Below are 26,076 nucleotides of genomic sequence, written 5' to 3'. Positions count from 1 at the left end.
TTTCTATGCAATAAAAAGATAGATGGAAAATGTAATTGGTACTTTAAGGAACTATTGCCAATTAGGAATAACTTCTTGTAAGCATTGTCAGTCAGAAATCCCATTTTGGGATTAAAAACGGTAATGCTACAGCACATATTGACATAGGGGATATTTGCAAACAAACACGGCGAGATGTAATTGGTTTTGTGAGAATGAAATCACCAAGTATGACCAATTAAAAGGACATGTTGTTAAAATGGTGATGTAACAGAGGAAAATTGAGACGCTGCGAATGTTATAAACAACAAATACAACGTGTCCAATCCAAAATGCATAACTAGGGAAATGTATCTGAAGGGATTTTTGTAACCTTCCACATTCATATCCTGACCCCAGCATGGAAATCAGATGCTTTAAGATGTTTCCTTCAATGGACTACAATCACATGATTAGCAAAGAAAATGCGTATTCCATAAGGATAGCACAGCTTTCAGATCACTGAGATCTTAGCACAGCTTCTAAAAAAAAGAGAGGAATTAAGAGTTCGCCTTCCTGTCAAATGAGCATCAGATGTTCCACACCTGTCTTTGGGATTGCACGGCACTGCAATTACAAAACCCCTGTGATTATTTTAAAATGGTCTTTTCTCACCTCTTTTCTCACGTTACACAATCCAGGTCACCCTGTGAAAAGCAAATGCTAATGGGATTGCCAACTGACGCCCTTGCGCTTTCAGCTGCGCAGGAGCCTTGACATGCTTTTTTTCTGGTTTTGAAATAGCAAAGGCAAACTGTGGGGGAGAAGCTGTTAATTGATAAAAACTAAATATAAAGAACAGAGAAGATCTACATATACAGCTATTTTTTCTTTATAAATAAATAACTAAACAGATATTTGATACAATACTCAAACATAAATGCACAGTCTTCAACTCTGTATGGTTTTCTGGTTCTGGTTTGGAAATGCACAATAACAGATTGTTTGAATGTATTGTTCTATATTTGGACAACCACATACAAACTCACTGACCACCCTGGACTGTACTGTTCTTGGCAAGGTTTTTTTTTTTTTTTTTTTTTTTTTAACCCCTATATTTTTGGAAAAATGCCCCGTGATGTACTGAAATGGATTTGTGTATATACACTTTTGTATACTTTGGGTAGGGTTACCAGCCATTAGGGGTTTGGAGTTTCACTCTGATTTGTCTAGTTTTTGTTCTTCTTCCTCCGAATGAACTAGAGCAATTGTACATAGTAATTAGCACAATTAATAACATTGAAAACCGATGAAGCAGCAGCTATGTTCTTTGCCAGTTGCACAGATTAATCTGAATATTTATAGGCTTTTTCATAGACTACAGATCTTTTGGAAAACAGAACAACACACATGGCTAATAAAACTAACAATACAATAATACAAAAAAATAATGTCCACCTGTGGTTGAGTTAACACAGGAATGCATTTCCCTTCCATGTGGCAGTGATCATTAATTTTGTTTCATCACATACACTGTTAAGAGGTTCGATCTCACTCTGTAGTATTAAGTTCCGCCTCCAAGACAATATTTTCTCCAGCAGAGTAGAGATCCCCTGGTAAACAGTAACTTTATTGTTATTTTGCTTCAGCCATTGTTTGCGGTCCTCTCAGCGCATTACTGGGATCATGGCATCGAAGGAACACTGTCTCATTCGATCGTCGGATGTTGAAGGGCCTGACAGGACGCTCCGGGAACAAAATGAAAAAAAAGGCCTTGTTAGAGAAGCCCGTGCCACTGTGCGTGTGCCTTGGAGAGTGACATCCTGACAAACTATTGTAAAATTCAGCAATTATCAACATGCTATCACATCACAAAAAGAGTCTTTGGATGGATATGCACACGAGGGATGCAGAAAGACTGGCGAGGTTGGCGAATGAGGTCAGACAATAACCGGGGGATAAAAAAAAGAGACTTTAAAGGTAGAAGAACACGCTGTTGGCAGCAGGGAGAGCTATTATGTCAAGGATGTGCTGTACTCTTTTTCTTTAAAGCACAGCTGCTGTGTAAAAAAAAGCAACAGTCCATCAACCACTATTCAGTGTTTACTGCTGTTGGAACCAAAGATTTGCTTATTAAAAAGTACTAAACACATGGTGGTTGACTGATGCAGGTCTCCGTTTATGGAATTCACCTACATAAGACCTTTGTATCACGAAGAAAGTCATGAAAATAGATTTTTTCCTCCAAATATGCCAAATATTGTGAAAGGTGTTGCTTCTGCGCTATGTTCTGTATATGAAGCACTTATTACATGCAACCAGAATGGGCCCAGGGATATAATAATGAGAGGAGATTAAAAAGATATCTGAAATTATGCTAGATATCTACAATCTCACACTGGAAATCAAGATTACAGTCTGGTCTCATCCTCACAACCTGTAAACTACAGTTCAGAGCATTTGTGTTGTCCGTGTTTGTAAGATCTCAGATTTATGTCTTGAATGCCTGCTTTACTTAGTGGCATGGATTCCACGGTGTTTTGTAGGGTTCCTGGCTTTATAATCTTCTGGTGTCTGGGAAACTGACTTTGCGTGCTTCAATAAAGCACATTTCCAGAGCGATAAAGGAATCCGAAAGGACAATCAAGGCAGGCTTGTGTCAACAGAAAGAGGGGTAGTATGTTTCATCAAGGTGTGTGAGGTCATTAGTATTGTACCAGGAAATTATGCTTTGTTTCAGTTTTTTCCTTCATTGTCTTTCATTGGTAGGCATGTATATCACATTTGTTGTGCATTGGAACATGTCTTCATCACAGATAATGCAGATTACGAAGTGTCCCTCTGCGGATGGACTGAAATAACAGCAGTCTGATAACCATTTCCCAATATCTTACCCTCAGTCTTCCTTGTAGATACTAGTGCCCATTTTACCTCTATTCTCACTAATATAACTACTACCACTTTTGTGCTTGGAGTCATAAATTGCTGAGCTCAGTATATGGACATATTATGGCCATTTGAGGAAAAGGATAGCTTTTGAAGAAGTTGTAAATGACAGGTAGGGATCTTTGGAGAAGCCGAAAATGCAGCAGTCGCTATTTCTATAATGGCCCTGGAAAGAGGAAAACCGTCTTTAAGATCATCTACAGCTTTCAAATTCCCTTTTATCTGGTCCTCTGGTGAAGACTCAAAACCATAATTTCCATTTTAAGAGCACATTTAAAGGTGAGGCATAGCTTTGTGAAGTGTAAAACATGCCCCTCCGACTGACAGCTCTAAATGTTCTGACTACTGTGCTGTTTTTCATCTTACTTCTACCTCTAATAATTACACTGTCAAACTATGTTTTTTTCTTTCTTTATACCTCCTTAATAAGACATATCCCTGATATTACAAATTCAAACATTTTTTTCTCCGTAGGTTTAAATAATCCCATAGTGTTGTACACATATGTTGAAGTGAATACGCTTTGTGATGTCTTCATGACAAACTCAGTAGACAGTTCACTTAAATGTAACACTTCAAGCTGAGGGGATGAATTCACAAGACCATAAAATAACTACTTTCCCCCTTCAAAATAACCTGAAACAGCAATCAGAGTTCATTATACAAAGGCTCCTATCGTTGCTTGTGAAATAACCTATTTTTAAATACATACAAAGCACCTGTCTTACTGTCATTATGAAAACTGCTGAATAAATTGTAAGGCACCGAGCAGTACTAAAAAAAGAAAGTGGACAAACAGGCGGGCAATTAAAAATAAACAAAAGCAGATTTAGTCAAGAAACAAGGTAATATACAACATCAGAAGTAAGATTGAGAGAGGGATAAAACACATCACAGGCAATGACTTTTAACTTTCTCGCAGCAGATTAAATCATATTCGGAGGAATCCATCATCACTGCCGTCAATCCATCTTAGTATTGACCGGGACATAAAAAACTGTGACATAAAATCAAATTAGATGCAAGCGGCAGACTGTTTTTGTAGAACTATATTTGATACTTTTCTATGTTTCATACAATCAGTTTGCACTTAATCTAATGCTCACTAAGTGTCCGTGTCACTCGCACCCCAAGAATGGTCATCCAGTTCCAGCTGGAGCTGGTCATATATGAACACAAGATACATCACCAAATTGAGAAGCTGTCTGAAGCCACAAAACCATAATATCTTTTGCTTCCTGTTAAACTTCCAGAAGTCAGTGCGAGAGAGAGAGACATTTAATATTGTACACCTCAAATTAACCGTTTGTGACACAGAGCCAGAAGATCATACTGGGTCAGACCAGGAGATGCTGAGCTTTCTTTTTTTATTATGATGAATATGAGTGGATTGAACTAAACTGGACTTATCCTGTTTTTACTGATACTATGAGAGGGAGAGAGAGAGAAACACAGTCTCCTTTTCTTTCTGTTAAATTACAATTGTATTCTGTCCATGTAGTTCCTTTTCTGCCAATGTATAATAATACAGACAGATGTAATTGGCTCTAACATTACATACTTTTTCCCATATTGTACAATACTGTGATGTATGCCTCACTCTGCTGAACAGTTTACATTTGTTATATATTAATTAAAGCTTGTGCTACAACTTTTTTTTTTTTGGTTTCTTTAACCAATGAAATATTGGATGTCACCAGCTTACAGAACTTCAAAACTACACCAGAAAAAAATAGAAATAAAAGGTATTCATAGGTTTAGTTTTTCTTACTTAAAGTGATTTGTTCATTACACAGATTTATAAGTTATTTCACTTCATACAAACACGTAAGTTGCCCAGCCTATTAAAAATCCCTTTGAGGAAGCGTGTGTCTTTAAGAATTGTGTGGGTTCTACACAATGTTTCCCTGCCTTTCCTTGTTGGATTTGTCTTAAACCATTCACCCTTGTCCTTACAGATGCTTCTGTAATATCTAAAACACATATGGTTTGAACACATATGGTATTGTAATCTCGTATACCGTAAATCCTTGCTTTATTGTATGTACATGAGCCCCTTTAGGACTGCTTCAGCAGAATATGAGTCCTGCAGAGGCATACTCCATCAACTTGATTTCCCGACGTTTCATTTTACATTTGGCATTTACAGCCCTGAAAAAAACCCTGTAAATCACACAGAACGTGTCAAGAGTAATACATACGTCCTTTGAGGACCATACCCCTCACATAAAACAACAAATCCATTTTTAGTTTAGAAACGTGCGCACGTACTGCAGATTGTTGATAACAAAATAAAATATACATAAATGGAGTTGATTTCAGCCTTTAAAGTAAACAAGACATACATGCATTTTGATTGATTTGATTAGATACATTTAATTTTTAATAGTTCTCAGATACATGATGTGGCAACCAATCTGGGTTTAGATAAAAAACAAAATAAAACACCCCCTCCAAAGATGTGTCACATTCTCACATTTGGAAAAGGAGTTCAAGGGAAAATACCGGTTCCAGTTTCCAGCCGGCCATAAGAAGTGGCGAACTAAAACTGCAGTCAAATGCAGACAAGCCCAAGTGTAATTTAGCTTCTACTGGAATAAATGTGTTAAGCTTTCAAAGCCACGGTGCCTAGGAGGATTAAAAGTAAAATAATGTGCACATTTAAAAATAAATTCTAAAAAGAAACCTCTATTTACATAGAGGTCGTGTAATTTTGATTTAGTGGACAATGAGAAGGGATTATGTCATGCTTTGAATGGAAAAAATACCAACTGCATTTAAAAACATTACAAATCAATGGGATTATTGTAGAAGTATTGGGGAGTCAGTGAACTGAGATTACAGATATTCATTCAATCAGAAACTCTGTACTGTATTGGTGATGTTTTCACAACCCTTCATTCGGATGCCGGCCTACTGTAAGTGAACATTAATCCACACTGCCACATTCCATATTAATCTAATACTGTCAGTACGAGCAAAAGGGGGGTTAAAAGCTCTGCCACAAACAACACTTTCCACGCCAAGTGCTATTGCCTCGACTTCTGTTTTTAATGGAATAAGAGAGCCACAGTGAAATGCTCAGTGCAAGCACACATTCATTGTTTTAATAGTCCCCTGTGATTACAGCAGTGATATACAGCAGCATTCAAACCTCGCAGAAATCTATGGATTAAAAACAGCATGGGACATCAGCTGTATTTACCACTTAGGGTGGGAAAACACAATTATTTCCGAGGCGAAAGGGGAGCGCTGTGGGATCTGTCAATTACAAGTGACTTATAATATTGCATTGTAGTGTAAGTAGGAGATATATCTGCAGAATAGCTTTTAGAAGAGCTGTGAGATGTACATTTTAAAACCCTCGGAGCAGGAGGAGCAGAAGTGCCCAAGGAACTGGGTGATAGATGCAGTGAGAGCTGCCTGTTCCTACACGGCTTCTGCGGCTTCTGTCTCCAGGTAATTTAGTCGAGATTTCGCTGATGCAGATGTTCTTGTGTTGTGGTTGGGTGCAAATAGTGAACATCTCCGACCTGTCTGACTGTGTATTTATATCTCGCTCTTTGAAGTGAATCTCCAGTGCTGACCCAAAAAGGATCATAACTCTGCTAAAATAAAGGGAAGCTTGATAAATATGCCACTGCTAACAGTAAACAGATAAGTTATAAATATTTCACTGTGACAGTGAATCTGTGATACTAGCATGTCCCAATTTTTCCTTTTTTTTTAACCACTCTGGGCTCGGCAAAAGCAATCATCTCCACAACTTGAAAGTTTCCCTTTTCCTGCAGAAATAGAAAAATGTTTAAAGCATTTGAAAGCAGATTTGCTGCCATTCTGTTTAACTTGATCGTACCATGACTCAAGAAGCATAAATATATCTGCAAAGGCAAGGTAGGATATTTTCTCAAGCGCTGCCTTATATTTAACCTGCTTACTTGCAAGACTAACTCCAGTTTAATCATGTTAAACGACCTATGTGTGCTCTGTGTGTATTAATAAATAATTAGATACATACTTGTATACACCAATCAGAGCAAACACAAACAAGGCATTATGAATGTACCATTGTACTATACTATTAAGTACTGTTTTAATTAAGTATGTACATAAAGGGAGTCTTTATAGTCTTCAGTTATCAATGTTAATGATCTTAAGTCATTTTGTTTCCCTTACAAGTCAAAAATTAAGAAGCTAACGCTACCTTTGTTGCACGTTCTGACTAGCAGACTTCAATTCCTCATTAACCATAATCCAAGATGGGAATAGCAGTGGAAACCTTTCCAAATTCTCTGACTTTGCAGGATTAAGTGCCAAGAGCTTTAATTCAATATTTATAAATACTTTATGAAGCATTAAAACTGTCGCTCCATCAACGTGGAATGTCACCTTTGTTCCCTAACATCGTGTCCTTTCCTCTGAAGCAGCTTCTTTGCTCTCTGAGTGAAATGCAGTAATGATATTTAATGTTGTGGAGATAATGCAGGGCAGATTTTTTTTTGTGTTTTGCTTCGTATAACGACTAATATTTTGCTTTTGTTTGTTTGCCCTTTCTGTCTTTCTAGGGGGATGAAGTTTTGACAGTCATCAAAGCAAAAGCACAGTGGCCTGCGTGGCAACCCTTGAATGTGTAAGTAGGTAGAGGAAAGTATAATTCTGCTGCTGCTGGAAAATGCAATTCATGCTATATGTATCCATCGTTTCATTTGTTTGCTTCAGTACTGGGCTCTGAAATGCTAAAGAAATGTCTTATTTGTCCATTACAAAATTCTCTAATAAGGTGTATGGCATAGAGAGAAAAGAAAAGAAAAAAACGAATTATTCCTATCCATGTGTCAATACACATGTGAGACAAAAACAGAATACATTCAATGCATCTGATAATAGGAGAGAGATTGAAATTGTGTTTTATTACTATTATGATCCATTTTAAAATGTAAAAGACCATTTTAGATTGATTTAGGTTTTAATAAAATATTTTATAAATATCCCCACATGTAACTTTAGCAAAATACATCAATATAATTGTAAAGTATTCTTATTTTTTTATGTTATACATTTTTAGTGTGAAAGTGGTGGCAGATATTGTAGGAGCAGATGTATTGTGTGTATAAAAAAGGCAATCACACAGTGTTGTGCAGGCAGTCAAAAAAATCGGTAATTTGGAAATGAATGGTATAGCTGGGGTATTTCAATTTGATTTCAGATTTTTATCACAGCAGGTCAGCTGGAAGTCTTTCATTCATTTTGTAGAAAAATAATTTTTTGAATTATGCATGTATATATATATATATATATATATATATATATATATATATATATATATATTGTAGCGTTCCAGGTGCACTAATTATTTATCTTTAAATGACCAAAATAAAAAATTGAAAGTGACAAGGTAATCATGTACCAAGTAGACCGGGTTTATTCCCTTACGCTTACAGACTAAGGACTTCGAAAGCCAAGCCCACCCAAAACACACAGAGACCCCCAGGGACAGGAACAGGGAACCCCAGGGATACACAGGGCCTGATTCCCCCCTTCAGTATCCCTTTATAGAGGGGGCAATCTCAAACTCAAAATGACAAACTATTTACAGTCCCTTCAGGGGCAGCAATACAGCAATCCTAAACAGTTCCAGGATCGCTACAATATCTATGTACTTATTTCCATATTGCTTTTGAAAGAATGTAGTTCCTTGGAGCAATTTTGAATGAATGCATGTGACGTGAGGAAGAACATCAAGGAATGACATTCAATTCAGACAGTGCAAACCGCAGCAAAAATCCCACTGAAGACTCATAAATAACTGTCCCTGAGAACACCGTAATATTGAAAAGCAACACGGTATGTGTCCACCAACAGGTAATACAGAAATGCTCCATAAATTGTCTTTAAGACCTCTAATCCAAACTCCTTTCAGGATTCATAGGTCCAAAACAATCTTACTGTAATAATGTGTACAGTACGAATGAGATGGTTTGATGATGTGTGTGGTTTTCACAGCATTTTCCTCAATCTTATTTCATTTATGTGTGATTTATTGCCTATTATTTTATCTGAATCTATTCTTATATTAGGTATTTTGTAGTAGGAGGACTTTAACAAGATGTAGATTTTCCGCCGATTTCTCCAGCAAACTTTTTGTACAGGACTACTTAATTAGTATTTAGAAAACGTGAAGGTTTTATTAATCTGTGAAAATTCAATGACATGTTGCAAATCCTTTGAGAGTAAAAGCAGACACAAAAATGTTAGCCCTTTGTACAACAACATGTCCAAGATTCGTCACTATCAATGCAATTAATCCCCAGCCATTGAGAGCTTTAATGGAGTTGTTTGATATTTGAAAGTTCTTTAAAATGCATAAAACACAGAAGCACTCCCAAGCACTTCAAGGTCATTTTACCCAGGCTACTTCATTATGGCTCCGGCCTTATTAAAGTGGTGATCACTGATGGAGATTCATTTAATTGCATTACTCAGCAGGTCCATTAATTGGGCCAAGAACAAAACTACATTTCATGACTATTCTGTGAAAAGTAGGTTTTCTGGGAAAGGTCTGTATTCGCACACACAAACACACCCGGACTGCCAAAAGTAAAGGGACAAGCCCCCCACTACCATTGTACCAGAGGTCCGGTGCTCTAACAATTACTTCTCAGCATGAATGCAAAATGATGGTGAGGGTTCATACATTTACCAACTGAACAATAGCCTTTCATAAATCTGGACGTCTTACACAGCATTTCAATGAGAGTGCTGTTGAAGAAAAAAAATGTCATAGCCTGCTCAGGGACCAGACCTTAATCAGATAGAACACCTCTGGGATGAACTGGACTGGTGAATCGGGAAGAGGCCATAGAGACAGACTGTTGTGAGAGGGATAGCACAGCATGCCTGCTGTTTAATTTGCTGATATAGTCTTTAGATTTACACCCACAATCACATGCATCCATAGTTTACAGAAATATGATACAGAATAATTACAGAATTAAATTAAGATCTCACGACATTTTGTAATTTAAGGATTCTCTTTTTTCTTATGATTATGAACTGTTATATTCTTCTTCTTATGATATGTGTTTTTCTTACACACACACACACACATATATATATATATATATAAATATATATAATGATGATTATTTTGTGTATAATTAGTGGTGTCTAGTTAAGTTTATAATCCCAACCCTTTTATTACTATACGTTTTTCTATATTGGACTCTATTAGTATTCAGTTTGGATTGGTGTGGGCTGATACCATTGCGTGATAGCATGTTATCGATGTCTTATGTTTCCAACATCTTAAATTTTTGAGAAAAGAAATGACAGCACACAAACTAACTAACTAAACTTATTGAGAACTATAATACCTGGCAATTTGTCCTTCGTTTCAGGTTTTGAAATCTCTGTCCTTGCATTGTAGACAGGTAGTTCTGCTTTGATTGTGAAAGACTTTCAGATGCTTTCTATGTTTTAGGGTTTTGAAAAGCCAGTAAAGCCAAACAGGGGATGGGGGGTGGAGGGGTCATATATTAAACAACAAACAGAAACATCTATGAAGAGTTAACTCCAGTACAGAAATAATTTACCTCAAATCTGACAGTCTTTTGTTGGGATAGGATCTGGATCTAGCCTAAAGATGTGCTATCAGATCTCAATCAGATTTGGCAGAATGAAAGCTTTTCCACTTTTTATTTTTTATTTTTTAGTTATCATCAAGGGGGGATTAAGCTGCAGGTTGTTTTTCCTGCCAAGTGCGTAGCTTTTTGATGATCAGAAACAAACAACTGGCAAAATATTTTCCTGAGGGAGGCCGTATACCTCAACACAGCAACTGCCAGCTGGGCTGGAGTTTAACTTTATAGTTACATGACTTAATATTGTGAGACATCCTATTTATAGTGAGCTTTTAGTTGGAAGACATACAGAGCAAATTCAGATTCAGATTAAGATTCTTCTCACAATAATAAGAGGGTTTAGTCAAAGACCTATGGTTCTGTATTCCATATGTTTTTTAAATAAACAAATATATATACCTGTATATATACACATCTGTGAATTAATAACTGTATCAGAAATCTTTCAGTATCTCAGATTATATAATTTTGGAACAAGTATTTCATGCCAGTAGCCTATTTCTGCATACCCATATCAAAAATCACATTTCTGTTTACAATATTAAATATCAATACATCAATACATAAAAAAAATCAAAATGAGAAATTGTGTATTAGTGTAGCTGCAGTAAAACATATTTCAAATATAATTATTAATGCTAATGCAATATTACATAATCATGGATACCTGATGTTGTAATTTGGTAACCATAGCCTCAAAAATTACTTTGGAACATTTATCAGTTTAGCATAACGTATATATAGCACAATAGCAATATAGAAATTCCCTCAGGCCTCTGATTATTTGTCCTCTTTTTTTTCATATTTAACTTTTTAAAACATGAACCACCCAGTGCTCATAATCTACTCTTAAGCAAGCGGCTAACATTTATACAAAAAGGTTGTATTTTTATTTTCTTAACACAGAGTTACTGTAGCCTCAAAAACTTTTCTGAACTCTGTACATCAGTGTGGTCTTAGTTTTATCTCCAGTTGGCACATTGGGCAGCATAAAGGCACTTTATAATTGGTAAGGATGCCAATCTATGAGTCCAGATGTGAAAGCAGTAACCTTTAACAAAATGTTGTGTTATGGTATTAGAAAACATTTTCACAGGTTGATGACTTTGGTACTTCAGAGAGTCAAGGGCATTTGCAGTTACTTGTTGCCGTGGAAACAGTGTAGTAGTCTGCCTCGCCGTTTCTGCACATTATCTTCATGGAGGTGTTCCTCGTATTTTCTGTCCAGTGGAGAGCCTTTTCTGAAATGATTTGGAAAGCAGTGGGATACTTTAACTTCACATCAGGAGGATATCCCCAATGCACTGTGGCAGGTTTTCTGAACAGGGACTAGCAGGCAATAATAATAATACATTCATCTCAATTCTCGATCTACAGGATAAGAATTGTGTTTTTTGTATTTCTTGGTTAGTTCTGTTCCCATTTTTTTTTGCATAGACTAGGCTGATATTATCAGTCCTCTGAGACATCAAATTATTTGTGTTACACCAATGTATGCTTTAGCGAATACTGTAATAGGAGGCATTTCTGAACTGATGTTTTCTAAGAGTATATACACGGTGTATATTTTAGGGATGAAAGAAAATACCCTAGATTTGTTGAACTACTGAATGCAGCTTTGTTGTTTTAATATTTAATCATTCGTTGGCATTTCTCTCAGGAAAGAAAGAATTTATCTCATATATTTTTGTGTTATTTTAAAAGCTTTGTTTGAAAATGTAGAATACCATCTTCTTTAAAAAGCAGGCTTGAATGTCTATGTCGAACAATGAAGTGTGCGATTGCTTTGTAGTCCTACGGTCGATTCTCACATTCTCTTCAGTAGGTTGCACAGAGAAGTGACTATCTTTCTTCCTCAGACACAATCACTCTGATACCCGAAGTGAACAATGTTTTGACGTGCTGGACTCCTGTGTGTGTGTGTGTGCAGAGATATTGACTAGCAAAACTATTACAGAGCTGTCATACCTCGAAAAGACAGAGTGAGCAAAACACTGTCAGATTGCGAGTTGATGCTTTTTGAAGGGCAATAGGATCTGATCAAACAAGTAGAGCGTTTAAGTCTATATCAAGCTTATCGCTTTTCATTTTACACTCACAGACTGCCCTCGCTATAGTATAAACTAATTAGATGATTAATTTGATCTCAGTGGAAGATTAGGGCCTATAACTTAGTCTGTTGTGGTTTTCTTTTGAATGTTATGTTTCTTTGTAAAATGTTTTATTTATTGATTTATTTTGAGCATTCCTTTGTTTTATCTTGTGCCTTACCTTTTTCTCTTTTTACCCCTGTTCCTCCCATTTACATTTTACCATATCTACAAAAGAATATTAAATGAACGGTATGTAGCCTTTTCTTAACACCTGTGTTCAACCCTTGTAATCCTTTCAAGATGAATAATCTGACAACAGGGACATATTCCTTGATAAAAACCACGATTATATAGAGATGGATTTCAAAATGATTTGCTTTTCTCCATGCTAATAAAAAAGAAGTTACCACTATTTAGCATGTACCACTTTGCTAAAGTCTTGAAGTGTCTGGAAAAATCCCACCACAAGTTGACACTTCTCTTTACCTTCTTTAACTAACTCATATCCTCCAATATCCATGTAACAAGATACAAAGTACTACATCTCATTATGCTTAAGTGACTTAGCATTCGAAGTGTGAAAATTAGTGGCTCAAGTTACTTAAAATGTACCCTTGTTTTAAAAGGAAGAGCAAAACATTGGCACAATAACTTATTTTTGATACAGAGAAATTATCTACAGAACAACCTCTATTACATAACAGCATCACTGGTGACTTTGTGAGCCACAATGCAGGAGAGAAGGCATACAACACAAAAAATATCAATACCATATTCATCAATTACTTTAGATGGTTAGTTTTTCAGTCATTATTCATTATCCTATCCCAATTAAATAGTTCATATGTACATGGAAATCCTGTTTTAAATAGACAGATAAGTAGTTATAATTCTGAAAATGCTAAGGTATACACATGCAGAGTTGTTGCATTTGTAACTCTTTATCATGCATTTCTCCCATGCTTTTATGAAGTGCAGCATGCTCTTTGACTCCTTATATTAAGCTTCTCTATGCTTAGCAGGTTGGGTGAACTGCAATCCCTTGTATTAAGTATTCGGCAAACGGCAACCTTAGGAAAGCGATTTTATTAGCTTGAGCGAAAAGGAAAATATGGACCATCTGTTTTTGCTATACACACAGAAAGATACACACACACACACTAGGGATTTTTTTTTCTGAATAACAACAACACCACAATAAATCACAAAAAAAGCAAATAAGCAAGCTAACAATAATTTAATGTAAAGTCTGAGCAGGACGCAGAAGTCCACATCTGGGAATTTTGCAACAGACTGAAATATAAATAATCACGACAGGGCTAACTGGGGAAACAGTAGGGTTTTGAGAAAATATCTTATCTTGAAATCTGCTAGTTTGGTGTGAGAAGCAAGGATAATGTTTTCTATGTTCCTATGAAGCTGTCTGGTATTCTGCCATACTTGAATTTGGCATGCCATACAGTAATTTAAGCTTCTTTTAATCTTATCTTTGAGCGGTGCTGCAGTTTGTTGGTTTGTGTGCAATAGACCCTCTTACCCCCCCCCCCCATCTAGCATTATTGTAAGCTAATAACATGACAAAATTGTGTTATTATTGTATTAAACACTATTGTTCGTATGGTGAATCTCTCTGTCTGTATAACCCTTTGATAGAGACCTTTCTCTGACAGCATTTCTATAAACTAAGCAAACAGTGGACTGTGAAAAGCACTTGCATGTGGCCGCCTCTCTTACAGTCTGGTCTGTGAACCCCGTTTTAAGGGGAGGGAAGGGAACCATCGAGCCCACTGTCTTTTCTTTTCCGCCGATATGCTTTGCAGGAGAGCAGCGCCCTCTGCTGAATTCTCCGTGGACCGGACCCGACACCTGATGTCCTTCCTCACCATGCTAGGGCCGAGCCCGGACTGGAACGTAGGCCTCTCAGCCGAGGATCTCTGCACAAAGGAGTGTGGCTGGGCTCAGAAAGTGGTGCAGGACATGATACCATGGGATGCCGGCACAGACAACGGGGTAACTTATGAGGTAAGTGGAAACAGGAATAAAATCAATGGCCTAGGAGCTGACGTTTGGCAGCATGTTTTTATTTGAATGTATGAGCTGCATTTGTTACAAAGCGTAGTACTCATAGAGGATAGTCTAGATCTCAGTTTAATAGCTGAATATTCTGCAGAGAATATTCTACAGAAACACTGATACATTTGTGTATAGAACTTTGTACAAGACTCTGCCATCTGCTGGTCAGAAATGTGATTTATCATTATTTGTATTAATATTGTTATTAATTATGAATAAGTATACTGTATATATAACACAAGAGTACTAATATAATAACTATAAGTAATGATTTTTAAAAATGATTATATTAACTTGGATAGAGTATACACATCTCTTCTACATAGGTTGTAATTGTAATGTAAATGACGTGATTAAAATACAGAGATGTTTCCCAGGGCATTGATTTTTGCTGCCCTTAGGCAATATTTTTATTATGTCTCCTTTTATGTCCACCATGCAATGTTGAAGTAATTCACAGCTGACAGACCCTAGAATACCAATAGCCAATTTATGTGGTAAACATTTCTAATTAACATACCGGTAAGCCTACGCAAGGGGACCAAGGACTAAGAATAGTAAGAGGGACTATTATATCAGCTTGAAACATGCTGAGCTTCAGCAATCCAGGCCGGGTCTACCGGTGGGATGTTTTTCAGTGCAGATGGATGCTCTCAGCGCACTGCTTCAGCAGGCATTACTGTAGCTTCTTCATGGCAGAAATTAATGGGAGAGGGATATTCCAAACACCTAGTCTGTTTAAACAGTCCTGTCCCACCATTAATCTTTACCAGGCTTCCACTTGTCAAAACGCAGCACTAAGCTGGGCCGATTCCCGAAGGGTCCTGAATTTGCACACATCTGTTTTTATTTAAAGTTTATATAAATATTTTTGAAGGAAGATATGAGCCCCTCTTAATCTCTCGTCTCTGAGCTAAAGCATAAGCATTTCTATTTGTGTCTCTTGTCGTCGTCATTCAAACAGTCTCGCATCAGTTAGTGATGCCAAGGTACTGTTTGGGGACATTTGCAATACAAACGGCTTCTTTAAATTATTGTTAAATAATTAAATGTATTTTTTATTATGTTAGTTTCTTGTTATCTAGGGTTTTATTTTAGCTGGAAAATACTACATAGAGAGTGGTCTAATGAACAAACAATTTGAAGTAATGATTTAAATTACTTCTAAAAAGTTTACAGTCGATACATTTTTCCTATTGCAATTAAATGGCTTCTCGATGGCTTCACTAATGGAGAGCTAAAGGAAACACAGTCTAATCCTTGGTTCTTTCCTGTCTATTTTCAGTCACCCAACAAACCAACAGTTCCTCAAGAGAAAATTAGACCACTGACCAGCCTGGACCATCCACAGAGCCCGTTCTATGACCCGGAGGGAGGCCCAATTACTCCTGTTGCCAGAGTAGTTATTGAAAGAATTGCAAGAAAGGTAACATTTCTCTTTACTTGCCTTTCCCAGATATGTGTCCACTCTTCTCAGGTGTCTGTGCTTTTCTGCAGTATTAAGTAATGTGCTTGGCATGGTGGTCTGTGTATCATAGCATCTTACCTGTGCTTTTCACTGACCCATTTCTCAACTCTTAAAACTATAATTTGTTTTAAATGATATAAAGCAGACTGTCCTGCATGAGAATATGCACTGGGATATATCTATTCTTGTTTACCTCATCCTGTTTCCCTGCCAATAGGGAGAACAGTGTAATATCGTCCCTGATAACGTGGATGATATTGTGGCAGATCTCGCGCAAGAAGAAAAAGATGAAGGTATTTTTGATTTGTTATTTGACTTCGGTTTTCAGTTAGACATTACCATGTAAGACCATTTAATGAATGAGGCTTGAACAGTTTTAACTTGTATATAAATGTATTACTTTTCTAATTGCTAACTTTAAGGAAAGGAATGGCACTTGCCCCCTTAAAGGAACTCAAATACAGTTTTTCAAAAGGTTTTTATTGTTCTTCGACTATAAATTAAATTCCATAATTTCCATTGCGTGGCTCATGAGAAAAATAAATACATTTCAAGATGAATACCCTTGATTTGAATTGACTATCATTTCACGGGGGTTGTTGATTTGGGAAATAGAAACATTAGCTCTTTGACTGTAGTGTGCTGACAGTCTCTGACTGATAACGTACGTCCCAAGACACTGTCATACCCCTCTCCTCCACAGACGACACTCCTGAAACCTGTATCTACTCCAACTGGTCCCCTTGGTCAGCCTGCAGTTCCTCCACTTGTGAGAAGGGCAAAAGGATGCGACAGAGGATGCTCAAGGCCCAGCTAGACCTCAGTGTGCCCTGCCCTCACACCCAGGATTTTGAGCCTTGCATGGGCCCAGGTTGCAGTGATGAAGGTGAGAACTTTTTTTAGGGGGGTATTTTCCCTACCTTATGTAATATATGTATATATATATACACTCACCTAAAGGATTATTAGGAACACCTGTTCAATTTCTCATTAATGCAATTTTCTAACCAACCAATCACATGGCAGTTGCTTCAATGCATTTAGGGGTGTGGTCCTGGTCAAGACAATCTCCTGAACTCCAAACTGAATGTCTGAATGGGAAAGAAAGGTGATTTAAGCAATTTTGAGCGTGGCATGGTTGTTGGTGCCAGACGGGCCGGTCTGAGTATTTCACAATCTGCTCAGTTACTGGGATTTTCACGCACAACCATTTCTAGGGTTTACAAAGAATGGTGTGAAAAGGGAAAAACATCCAGTATGCGGCAGTCCTGTGGGCGAAAATGCCTTGTTGATGCTAGAGGTCAGAGGAGAATGGGCCGACTGATTCAAGCTGATAGAAGAGCAACTTTGACTGAAATAACCACTCGTTACAACCGAGGTATGCAGCAAAGCATTTGTGAAGCCACAACACGTACAACCTTGAGGCGGATGGGCTACAACAGCAGAAGACCCCACCGGGTACCACTCATCTCCACTACAAATAGGAAAAAGAGGCTACAATTTGCACAAGCTCACCAAAATTGGACAGTTGAAGACTGGAAAAATGTTGCCTGGTCTGATGAGTCTCGATTTCTGTTGAGACATTCAGATGGTAGAGTCAGAATTTGGCGTAAACAGAATGAGAACATGGATCCATCATGCCTTGTTACCACTGTGCAGGCTGGTGGTGGTGGTGTAATGGTGTGGGGGATGTTTTCTTGGCACACTTTAGGCCCCTTAGTGCCAATTGGGCATTGTTTAAATCCTCTGATGGCTACTTCCAGCAGGATAATGCACCATGTCACAAAGGTCGAATCATTTCAAATTGGTTTCTTGAACATGACAATGAGTTCACTGTACTAAACTGGCCCCCACAGTCACCAGATCTCAACCCAATAGAGCATCTTTGGGATGTGGTGGAACGGGAGCTTCGTGCCCTGGATGTGCATCCCACAAATCTCCATCAACTGCAAGATGCTATCCTATCAATATGGGCCAACATTTTTAAAGAATGCTTTCAGCACCTTGTTGAATCAATGCCACGTAGAATTAAGGCAGTTCTGAAGGCGAAAGGGGGTCAAACACAGTATTAGTATGGTGTTCCTAATAATCCTTTAGGTGAGTGTATATATATAACCCCTTCCAGATGTTTGCTTAGCATTCTTTAAAATAGTTTTTCCAGACTCTTTCTACCAAGTGAACCTTTTTGACAGCTGTTATATCTGTTTAAGAAATAATACAAAGCTGGTTTACAAATAGCAGGTAAGAAATTTAACTGGTATTAGTGTTGTGGATTTTTTGTACATGAGTTACCAGATAAGTTGCATTCCTGATTTTCTCTGCTTGCAACAAGATAAATAATAACCAAGTCGTAACTAAAATACAATATTTTCATACAAAATCCTCAGATTTACAGTCTAAATTTGAATTCAGCAATAGCTAAGATAAAATAGCCTTTTCCTTGTCATCCTTGCTTCCTGCATTTGTTGCTAGATTTCTTCATCAATACTGTCAATTTGGATTCTCTCTAAGATTTCAGTCCAAGGTCCATTATTAGACGTTACAGGAGATATATTTCACTTGTGGGGAGGTGATAGCTGTTTGCATCTGTTCAAGGCTTTTGATTTCCTCAACCGTACATTATTGATTAATAAACCCTCTAAACTCTTTCAGGATTTCGTATTTCAGTTCTGAATTGCTTTTGTTCTTATTTAATGGTGCGTTAACAATTCACATTGATTAATAATACTTGCTCTGCAGCATCCTTGGTTTCCACTGGGCCTCTGGGGGCTTCATCAGGGCCACTTTTATTTACAGGCTTTATTAATGATTCACTTAGTTCTCCTTTATTAGTGAGCACTTGTGATACAATCTAGGATGGCGAAATGGAGAGTAAATCCATGGAAAGTGCTTCATCAGTCCTATCTAAAATCTATTTACATTAAATTTTGAAAGGTGTTCTTGTAATTTTGTATAGATTCTTCTACTTTATGCTCTAACGTTGAGGTCTATGAACTGCTGAAGTTATTTTTCATTTTTTTTAAGATGTGCAAAGAAATCATACTTAAAGCTACATACTTTCTAAAAGTACAATACAATTTGTGTCTAAATTTGGCAAAAAAATACTGTTCCTTAACCATATGCGCATTTTTTATTCAATACAGTAATCACAGCATATATAAATTGCATAATTGTATTGTGTGTTAACTATCCCCAAATCCTCTTAATTGGAAATACCAGATGTCTATGAGAATTAAATGTTATTAGTGGGACATATGTTTTAAGCTGTTAATTAACAATCTACTGAGTAGTTACAATTAATCTGCTTATCTTCCATACATGTTTGTAGCGAATTAGTCAAACAAATATTTTTGTTTAAAATTGTTAAACTAGTAGAATCATTCAGTGACATCTGTGGAGTAAAAAGTATCAGTTGCTAATATTTTCTTTCCACCAAAATTTGCATTATGTCTTTATATTTTGCTCCATTTAAGCGTAATTGAGTTGCAGCATCAAGGACTCTGAAGAGAAGATATTTGATAGGCCCGACAAATTTGTGATAAACATATCACATTTAATTAAAAAAGACAAACGTAGGACTTAATTATTTTCTTTGACAAATGAGGTGCCATCTGCCTGTCTGAAAAGATTCCTCTTGATTAAAAAGTAGATTCTTTCCAATAATCCGTCATAAGCGATGTGCTCTGTAAGTGATTTGTACTCATTTCTTTCCAAGAGATACTCCTATACATTACAGCTTGATATTTACACCCTCAGTGTGGAAATGTAAACGATTTGGACCTGAATGATTTACCTTCTCCAATTGTGAAGCAAAAATGTGCATACTGATGCATAATGGTACAGCATTAAGAAGGACGTTTACTTCTCCAGTAGATGCGTCCACCTGTATGATGTCAGAGTGGATCACCTGGTCTCCCTGCAGTGTCTCGTGTGGCATGGGCATGAGGTCCAGGGAGCGATATGTCAAACAGTTCCCAGAGGATGGCTCCATTTGCACTTTACCGACAGAGGAGACTGAGAAATGCATCGTCAATGAGGACTGCTGTACGTTTTACATTCTGTTGTTGTTGTTTGTTGTTTTTAAAGTGAACTGTACTTAAAGGGTTGTTAAAATATAATTTTTTACCTAAATATGTTTTAATATTGGAATCATATGTGTTGGTATGGAATATTTATTTCCGCATTCTTCTGCAATTTTGAAGGCTGCCAGTTTCAGTCCGGACTGGTGAATTGTGGGTGTGTTCTGATATTTGTGTGTTGTGCTTAAAAATGTAGTTCTTCCCAGCGAACACATCGTAGGAAGGTTGTGGTTGTGGGTTGGTTGGGGCCAACACAACATTGTAATGTTGTGAGAACATTAGAAATGTTACTTGACTCAAATAAACGCTGTGATTATGTTGTATTACAAAGTTGAAGCAACAATTCTTGGAACAAAACCCACTACTTTGACATAATGTTGTAGTAACGTAATATTGTTAGCCAGTTAAATCTATGTTTTACTTTAAGGTAGTAATGTATGTGTTTTCTTTGCATGGATGTTTCATTTCAGTGCCTAGCAGCTGCCTCACGTCAGAGTGGGGGGAGTGGGATGAGTGCAGCGCCACCTGTGGGATGGGTATGAAAAAGCGAGAGCGGATGGTCAAGATGCCTCCATCTGACGGGTCAATGTGCAGCACAGAACTGACTGAGGTGGAGAAATGCATGATGCCTGAATGCCGTGAGTAAATCTCAGTATTTCGAATGAATCACTATACTTTACAACAGTGTTCTCTAAAGCACTGCGGGGTATAGTGGAGATAAAAGCCCTGGTGATTAAGGGACAGTGTCAAACAGCTGTCCTCTCACTGCAGATACCATCCCCTGCATGCTGTCTCCGTGGTCAGACTGGAGCGACTGCAGTGTGACCTGTGGGAAAGGGATGAGGACCCGGCAGCGGATGCTCAAGTCTCCCGTGGAGCTGGGCGAGTGCAACGAGGAGCTGGAGCAAGTGGAGAAGTGCATGTTGCCAGAGTGCCGTGAGTATCTTAGCCGAGACAATACGTCTGAACAGGTGCCGGGCAACGGGCATTTTGACTGTAGCCACCCCACAGCATTTACTTTCATGGGCTTATTTTGAAGCTGCTGTGTACATCTCTGTTAAAATATAGAGCTGAGTTTATTCTGTGATTCATTTATAGTCCAAACAAGACTGTTTCTGTCCCTTTCATGTCAAGTTGATGGCAATCCATCCTCCTCCCTTCTCCTCGGAGGAGCAGACCCGTTTGCACTAGCTTTGCCCTTCCAGGTCAGGCCCTTTCCAAGCGCCAATGATTGTGGATGCAATTGCAGTGGCCTGCGAGTCTGTGTGCGTGTGGCACAAGCTCTGTGTGCTGCACTGTTTGAAGCAGGCAGAGAGAGGATCTGCATGAGCAGATCACAGAGCACAGCGGCCCATAGGCCCATAAGCCCATCCCCCTTTGGGTAGTATTCTCTTTTTCAGAATACCGAGGTAGCATTCACAGACTATCGTAATTACATAAATGATTGCCATTGTTTAGATGATCTTACCAACCTGTCAGAATGACAGTGCATTATTTTCCATCGCAAGGCTAAAGGGTTCATATTCCTATGTTTATGCATCAAGGGAAAGTGATTCATAAAATAGATTGCTTTGTATAACATCCATACAGACATGGTTAATGAGTGAATCTGAAAGACTCTTGGGAGATGACTTCATCTAGTTCCCAGAAATAAATACATTAGGCTAATTAGGCAGTGGAGGAGGATGGGAGGGATGAGGGAAGCACCTGGAATAATTTGTTTTATTGGGCATTGAAGGTGCTGCACATTAACATGCATATTCTTCCTCACTGTAGCCACCGACTGCATGGTGTCAGACTGGTCGGAGTGGTCAGAATGCAACAAGTCGTGTGGTAAGGGTCACATGATCAGGACCAGAATGATCAAGCTGGAGCCTCAGTTTGGGGGAGACCCCTGCCCAGAGACGGTACAGCGGAAGAAATGTAAAATCCGAAAGTGTAACCGGGGCTCCAGCGATGAGAAACGACGCCGCAAAGAAGCCAGAGAGAAAAGGAGGAGTAAACAAAGCAGAGATGATATTACTGATGAGCAGCACCCGGGTCAGTATTATTGTCATGTTCCGGGTGTCACTTTTACCCACATACACCACATCCTGCTATGCTGCACCATAAAAAAAAAAAAATGTCTGCAGTGACATAAACCAGAACCTCAAATCTATATTGCAACGTGTGTGGCTAAATCAATTTAAATCAATCAATTATGTATTCAATTTTTTTTTTTCTCTCTCTCTCTCTCTCTCTCTCTCTCTCTCTCTCTCTCTCTATATATATATATATATATATATATATATATATATATATTTTTTTTTTTTTTATATACACACACACTTTGTAGAGTTGATTATTTGTGCTGGTACTGTAGAAGATAATTATAATTTCACACTGGAGTTTGCAATATTGTGTATGTTAGGAGGCATGTTAGAAAATATAAGGAAGGAACAAACTATTAATTAAATATCGTAAGAAAGTCTCAATTTTAAACCAAGAATATAATCTTAGTACCATTCTGTAGTGATAGTAAATAATTCTACTGCTAATTCTACTAAAACTACTGCTAAGGTCTTAATCAGATTGATGGTAACAGTTTAAAATAATCTGAATAATAAATACTTTGCCCATGTGTTTTTCACATCCAAATGTAGCATTAAATATTTTTAAAATCTGTGTGTGAAATATGAGTGGATACTGAATAAATATTTATTTTGGGAAATACAAAGACTTTTATTAATATGCTTCATGTGGTAAAGGAGCCTAAAATGGCAGACACAGGGTCCAAGGCAGGGTGTACCCTGAATGGGATTTCAGTCCATCCCAGGGCATAATAGAAAGTCATATAATAATAGTAATAATAGTTAGTATGTTATTATATGCATCAATTACTATGTTATTATATAATAATTGTATATATGCTAGTGCTATTGTTGTTGTTATTAGTATTATTGTGTTATGTATGTATGTTTTACTTGACAGGAATAAGCGAAAACATTGTGTTATATACCAACAAACCATCTTGGTTGGATTTTCAATGGAAAATCTAAAAGGTTCTTTAGAGGGCACTACTAAAAATAGCAGTCACATTTTTTGACATCCACAGCTGTGTGTTCTACTACAGTAACCTATTTTGAGGGGAAAATAGGCTCAGTCTACTTCCCAAGAACAAGGTCCAAGAACTAGTCTCCCAGAAGGTTATAGTATTTTCTAAACCACAGTCTTAAGGGACTTTTGGTGGAATTTCTTTGCAGGAAACAACCCTAAAGGATAATTTCAGAACTGATTGATTGACTCTGAATAAAGTTACCAGGCCTGCTTTGGAGCTGGATTGCTTCTCAACAGATATATGCATATTTCCCTAAACAAATGAATATCTTAAAACATTAAGGGCCATTTTCATAAAAATGTTTAGTCATGCTAAGCTAACACTTATTTATCCTGATGAGTGGGGGAGTGTCACATTAAACTTTCAGATTGTTATCATTTTAATTTTGCACCGCTGAGTAATTATTTTTCATGTTAAAATATATATTGAACTTAGTAACCAAATCATTAGGGTAAACAACATGCATGTATGTATATTTGTTGCTGCCAATGTTGGTCTCTTTTCCTTATTGAACAGTTGTATAACACTACTTTTTCTGTTTGTTTGTTTGCTTCCTTTCTTCTCCTGCTTTCTCTGCAGGATGTAAAATGAGACCTTGGTCAGCATGGACCGACTGCACCAAGCTGTGTGGGGGAGGCATTCAGGAGAGATTCATGACCGTGAAAAAGAGATTCAAGAACGCTCAGTTTACAAGCTGCAAAGACAAGAAGGAAATCCGAGCATGTAACGTGCATCCTTGTTAAGACTGCAAGTGCATTTCTGTTTGACTCGGAGATGCATTCTCTTAGAGCTGTTGGGGAGAAAAATCAGTCTTGTTTTAATCCAGGTTCAGCAATGGGGGCAAAAATTCTGCTCCTGAACTTGAAGCCCTAGGATTCATAGCTTTTAGAAGGGCAGGTCAAAATAAGGCACATGATCAGTTACAGTATTCTTATAGTTATCCTTCCATTGTGGTCGTATACACCAGTGTAATCACTATTCTGGATTTTGAAATATTCACAATGCATTAATAAGACACTTTTTTAAGGTCTCCTCTGGTTTCAACTGCACTGTGTCTCCAGCACTGTCAACCGAGTATCCCATTAGTGTTGCCGTAGTTTTAAGTTACTAAAGTTACTCTAGTATGAGTCGATGAATAATTATAGGAAGAGGGCGCTTATTAAAGATAATCTAAAGATGTGTATCCTCCCATGGGAATCTATTCAATTTGGCAGGCTCCTGCAGTCTAATTGGTCTAGGGCACCAAATATGATTTATGATCCCGTCAAGTTACCTCCTGTTCCCTTATTCTGCGCCTCGTTTAACTTGAGAGCAGAGTCGTGTGTAAAAGCAAATCTAGCAGCCAGAATGAGTGCTATCAGGGTGGGTCACCCAAAATCAATAGCAAATTGATTAAAAAGCAACCCGTCTGGTTAAAACAGATTGATTTTCCACCATGTGTACAAATAGCTCTGTTGCATTTAGAATTCCTTGCAAAATTACTGTAAACTTGTTGTGGTATACTATTCATAAAAATACCAATCAGTTATAAAGAAATAGAACTGTTATATCCTGTGGTAACTTCTTAAATAGTATATTATATTCCTGAACTAAAAAGCACAGGTAACCATTCCAGCATTTTATAAGCCTCGAGATGCTGTTTTTAGAAAAATCCGTTGTGAGTTTTTATTCAATTGTATGACATGTAAACGCTCTACAATTTAAACATGGTAGGTTAAGAGTTAATAGCATTTTTTGTTTGTTTGTTTTGTTAAATTTGTGCATCATTAGAATTTTGGTTACTTTTGCTGTGGAATTTTGATAAGAATGTCACAAAGAATTCTTACCAAAGTCTTGTGTAGATGTTTTGTAGCTGTCTCTCTCTAACATATTACTATTTTGGAATAAATCACTTTACAATAAAAGTAAAAGTGACAACGCTTGTGTTGAATGACTATTTTGTTATGCTTTTTATTTATTTACAGACACACTGTACGGTACCGGGCAGAGTGTGAAGACTATATGAATTGTGGCTTAAATAATAATAATAAAAAAATGTTTGCACTTTGCACATTATCAAATGTTATAACGAAATGAATGCTTTAGTTGTTACTTAAAAGTCCAGGTTCAGGATCTGGGCTGACACAGAACAAAGTTATAGCTATAGCCAGAGGATTTGCTTAATCATACACTTGCAGATAGTCTTGAAGTGATGCAAAATATTTTTAACTGTCTGTACTTTGAATAGAAAGCCACTAGATGGAGACATGCAAATTTGTGAAACTTGGAATGCATCATGAAGCCATTCATAAAAGTGGAAAGAAGAGCAGTGCTGCAAGGCAGCCACTAGAGGGGGGCATTTGCATAGAAAATAAGATGTTAACTCCCATTCAGTACGGCTTACTGTCATGACCACCATTTCTACTGTAACTTCAATTCCCCGTTCACGTATATCTGAGATGTGTTCTTGTCTCCGGTGAAGAGAATTTAATTGTCCCAAATGCCTGGACTAGAGTTCAGTGGTTCACGTGGAATGCATTTAAGTGTTTATACAGCCACTTTAACCATCTTTGGAGATCCCCTAAGGATTTTAGATGAATTCTGCAACCAGTCAACCATTCAGAGTGAACGACTGGCTCCCTCAGACCAGGCGACAGATTTAGTAATTTAGCCGCCGGTTGGCCACAGCTTGCAGAGATTTCAGTAACTGCGATGTTTCACAAAGTAAACGGAGCATCCAATG

General features: G+C 37.5%; 1 protein-coding gene across 4 annotated transcripts in view; it reads left to right on the top strand.

The window, feature by feature from the left end:
* The window catches only part of spon1b (spondin 1b), a 97,694-nt gene extending 72,423 nt beyond the window's left edge, over window positions 1-25,271 (top strand). The window contains exons 7-17 of one of the 4 annotated variants that reach the window (XM_066700478.1): window positions 7,470-7,534; window positions 12,872-12,886; window positions 14,458-14,659; window positions 15,996-16,136; window positions 16,396-16,471; window positions 16,882-17,064; window positions 20,052-20,222; window positions 20,728-20,895; window positions 21,029-21,193; window positions 22,034-22,297; window positions 23,934-25,271. In XM_066700478.1, coding sequence (XP_066556575.1) covers window positions 7,470-7,534; window positions 12,872-12,886; window positions 14,458-14,659; window positions 15,996-16,136; window positions 16,396-16,471; window positions 16,882-17,064; window positions 20,052-20,222; window positions 20,728-20,895; window positions 21,029-21,193; window positions 22,034-22,297; window positions 23,934-24,097 — 1,614 coding nt within the window. In that variant the 3' untranslated portion in view covers window positions 24,098-25,271. Of the gene's footprint in view, window positions 1-7,469; window positions 7,535-12,871; window positions 12,887-14,457; window positions 14,660-15,995; window positions 16,137-16,395; window positions 16,472-16,881; window positions 17,065-20,048; window positions 20,223-20,727; window positions 20,896-21,028; window positions 21,194-22,033; window positions 22,298-23,933 lie in introns of all 4 variants that reach the window. The other 3 variants (XM_066700477.1, XM_066700480.1, XM_066700479.1) reach the window with 3 other exon arrangements.
* Window positions 25,272-26,076: the final 805 nt, after the last annotated feature.

This window comes from Amia ocellicauda, chromosome 4, assembly GCF_036373705.1.
Source record: "Amia ocellicauda isolate fAmiCal2 chromosome 4, fAmiCal2.hap1, whole genome shotgun sequence".
NCBI lineage: Eukaryota > Metazoa > Chordata > Actinopteri > Amiiformes > Amiidae > Amia > Amia ocellicauda.
Note: the sequence above shows the minus strand (reverse complement) of the source record. Positions and strands in the feature narration are given on the sequence as shown.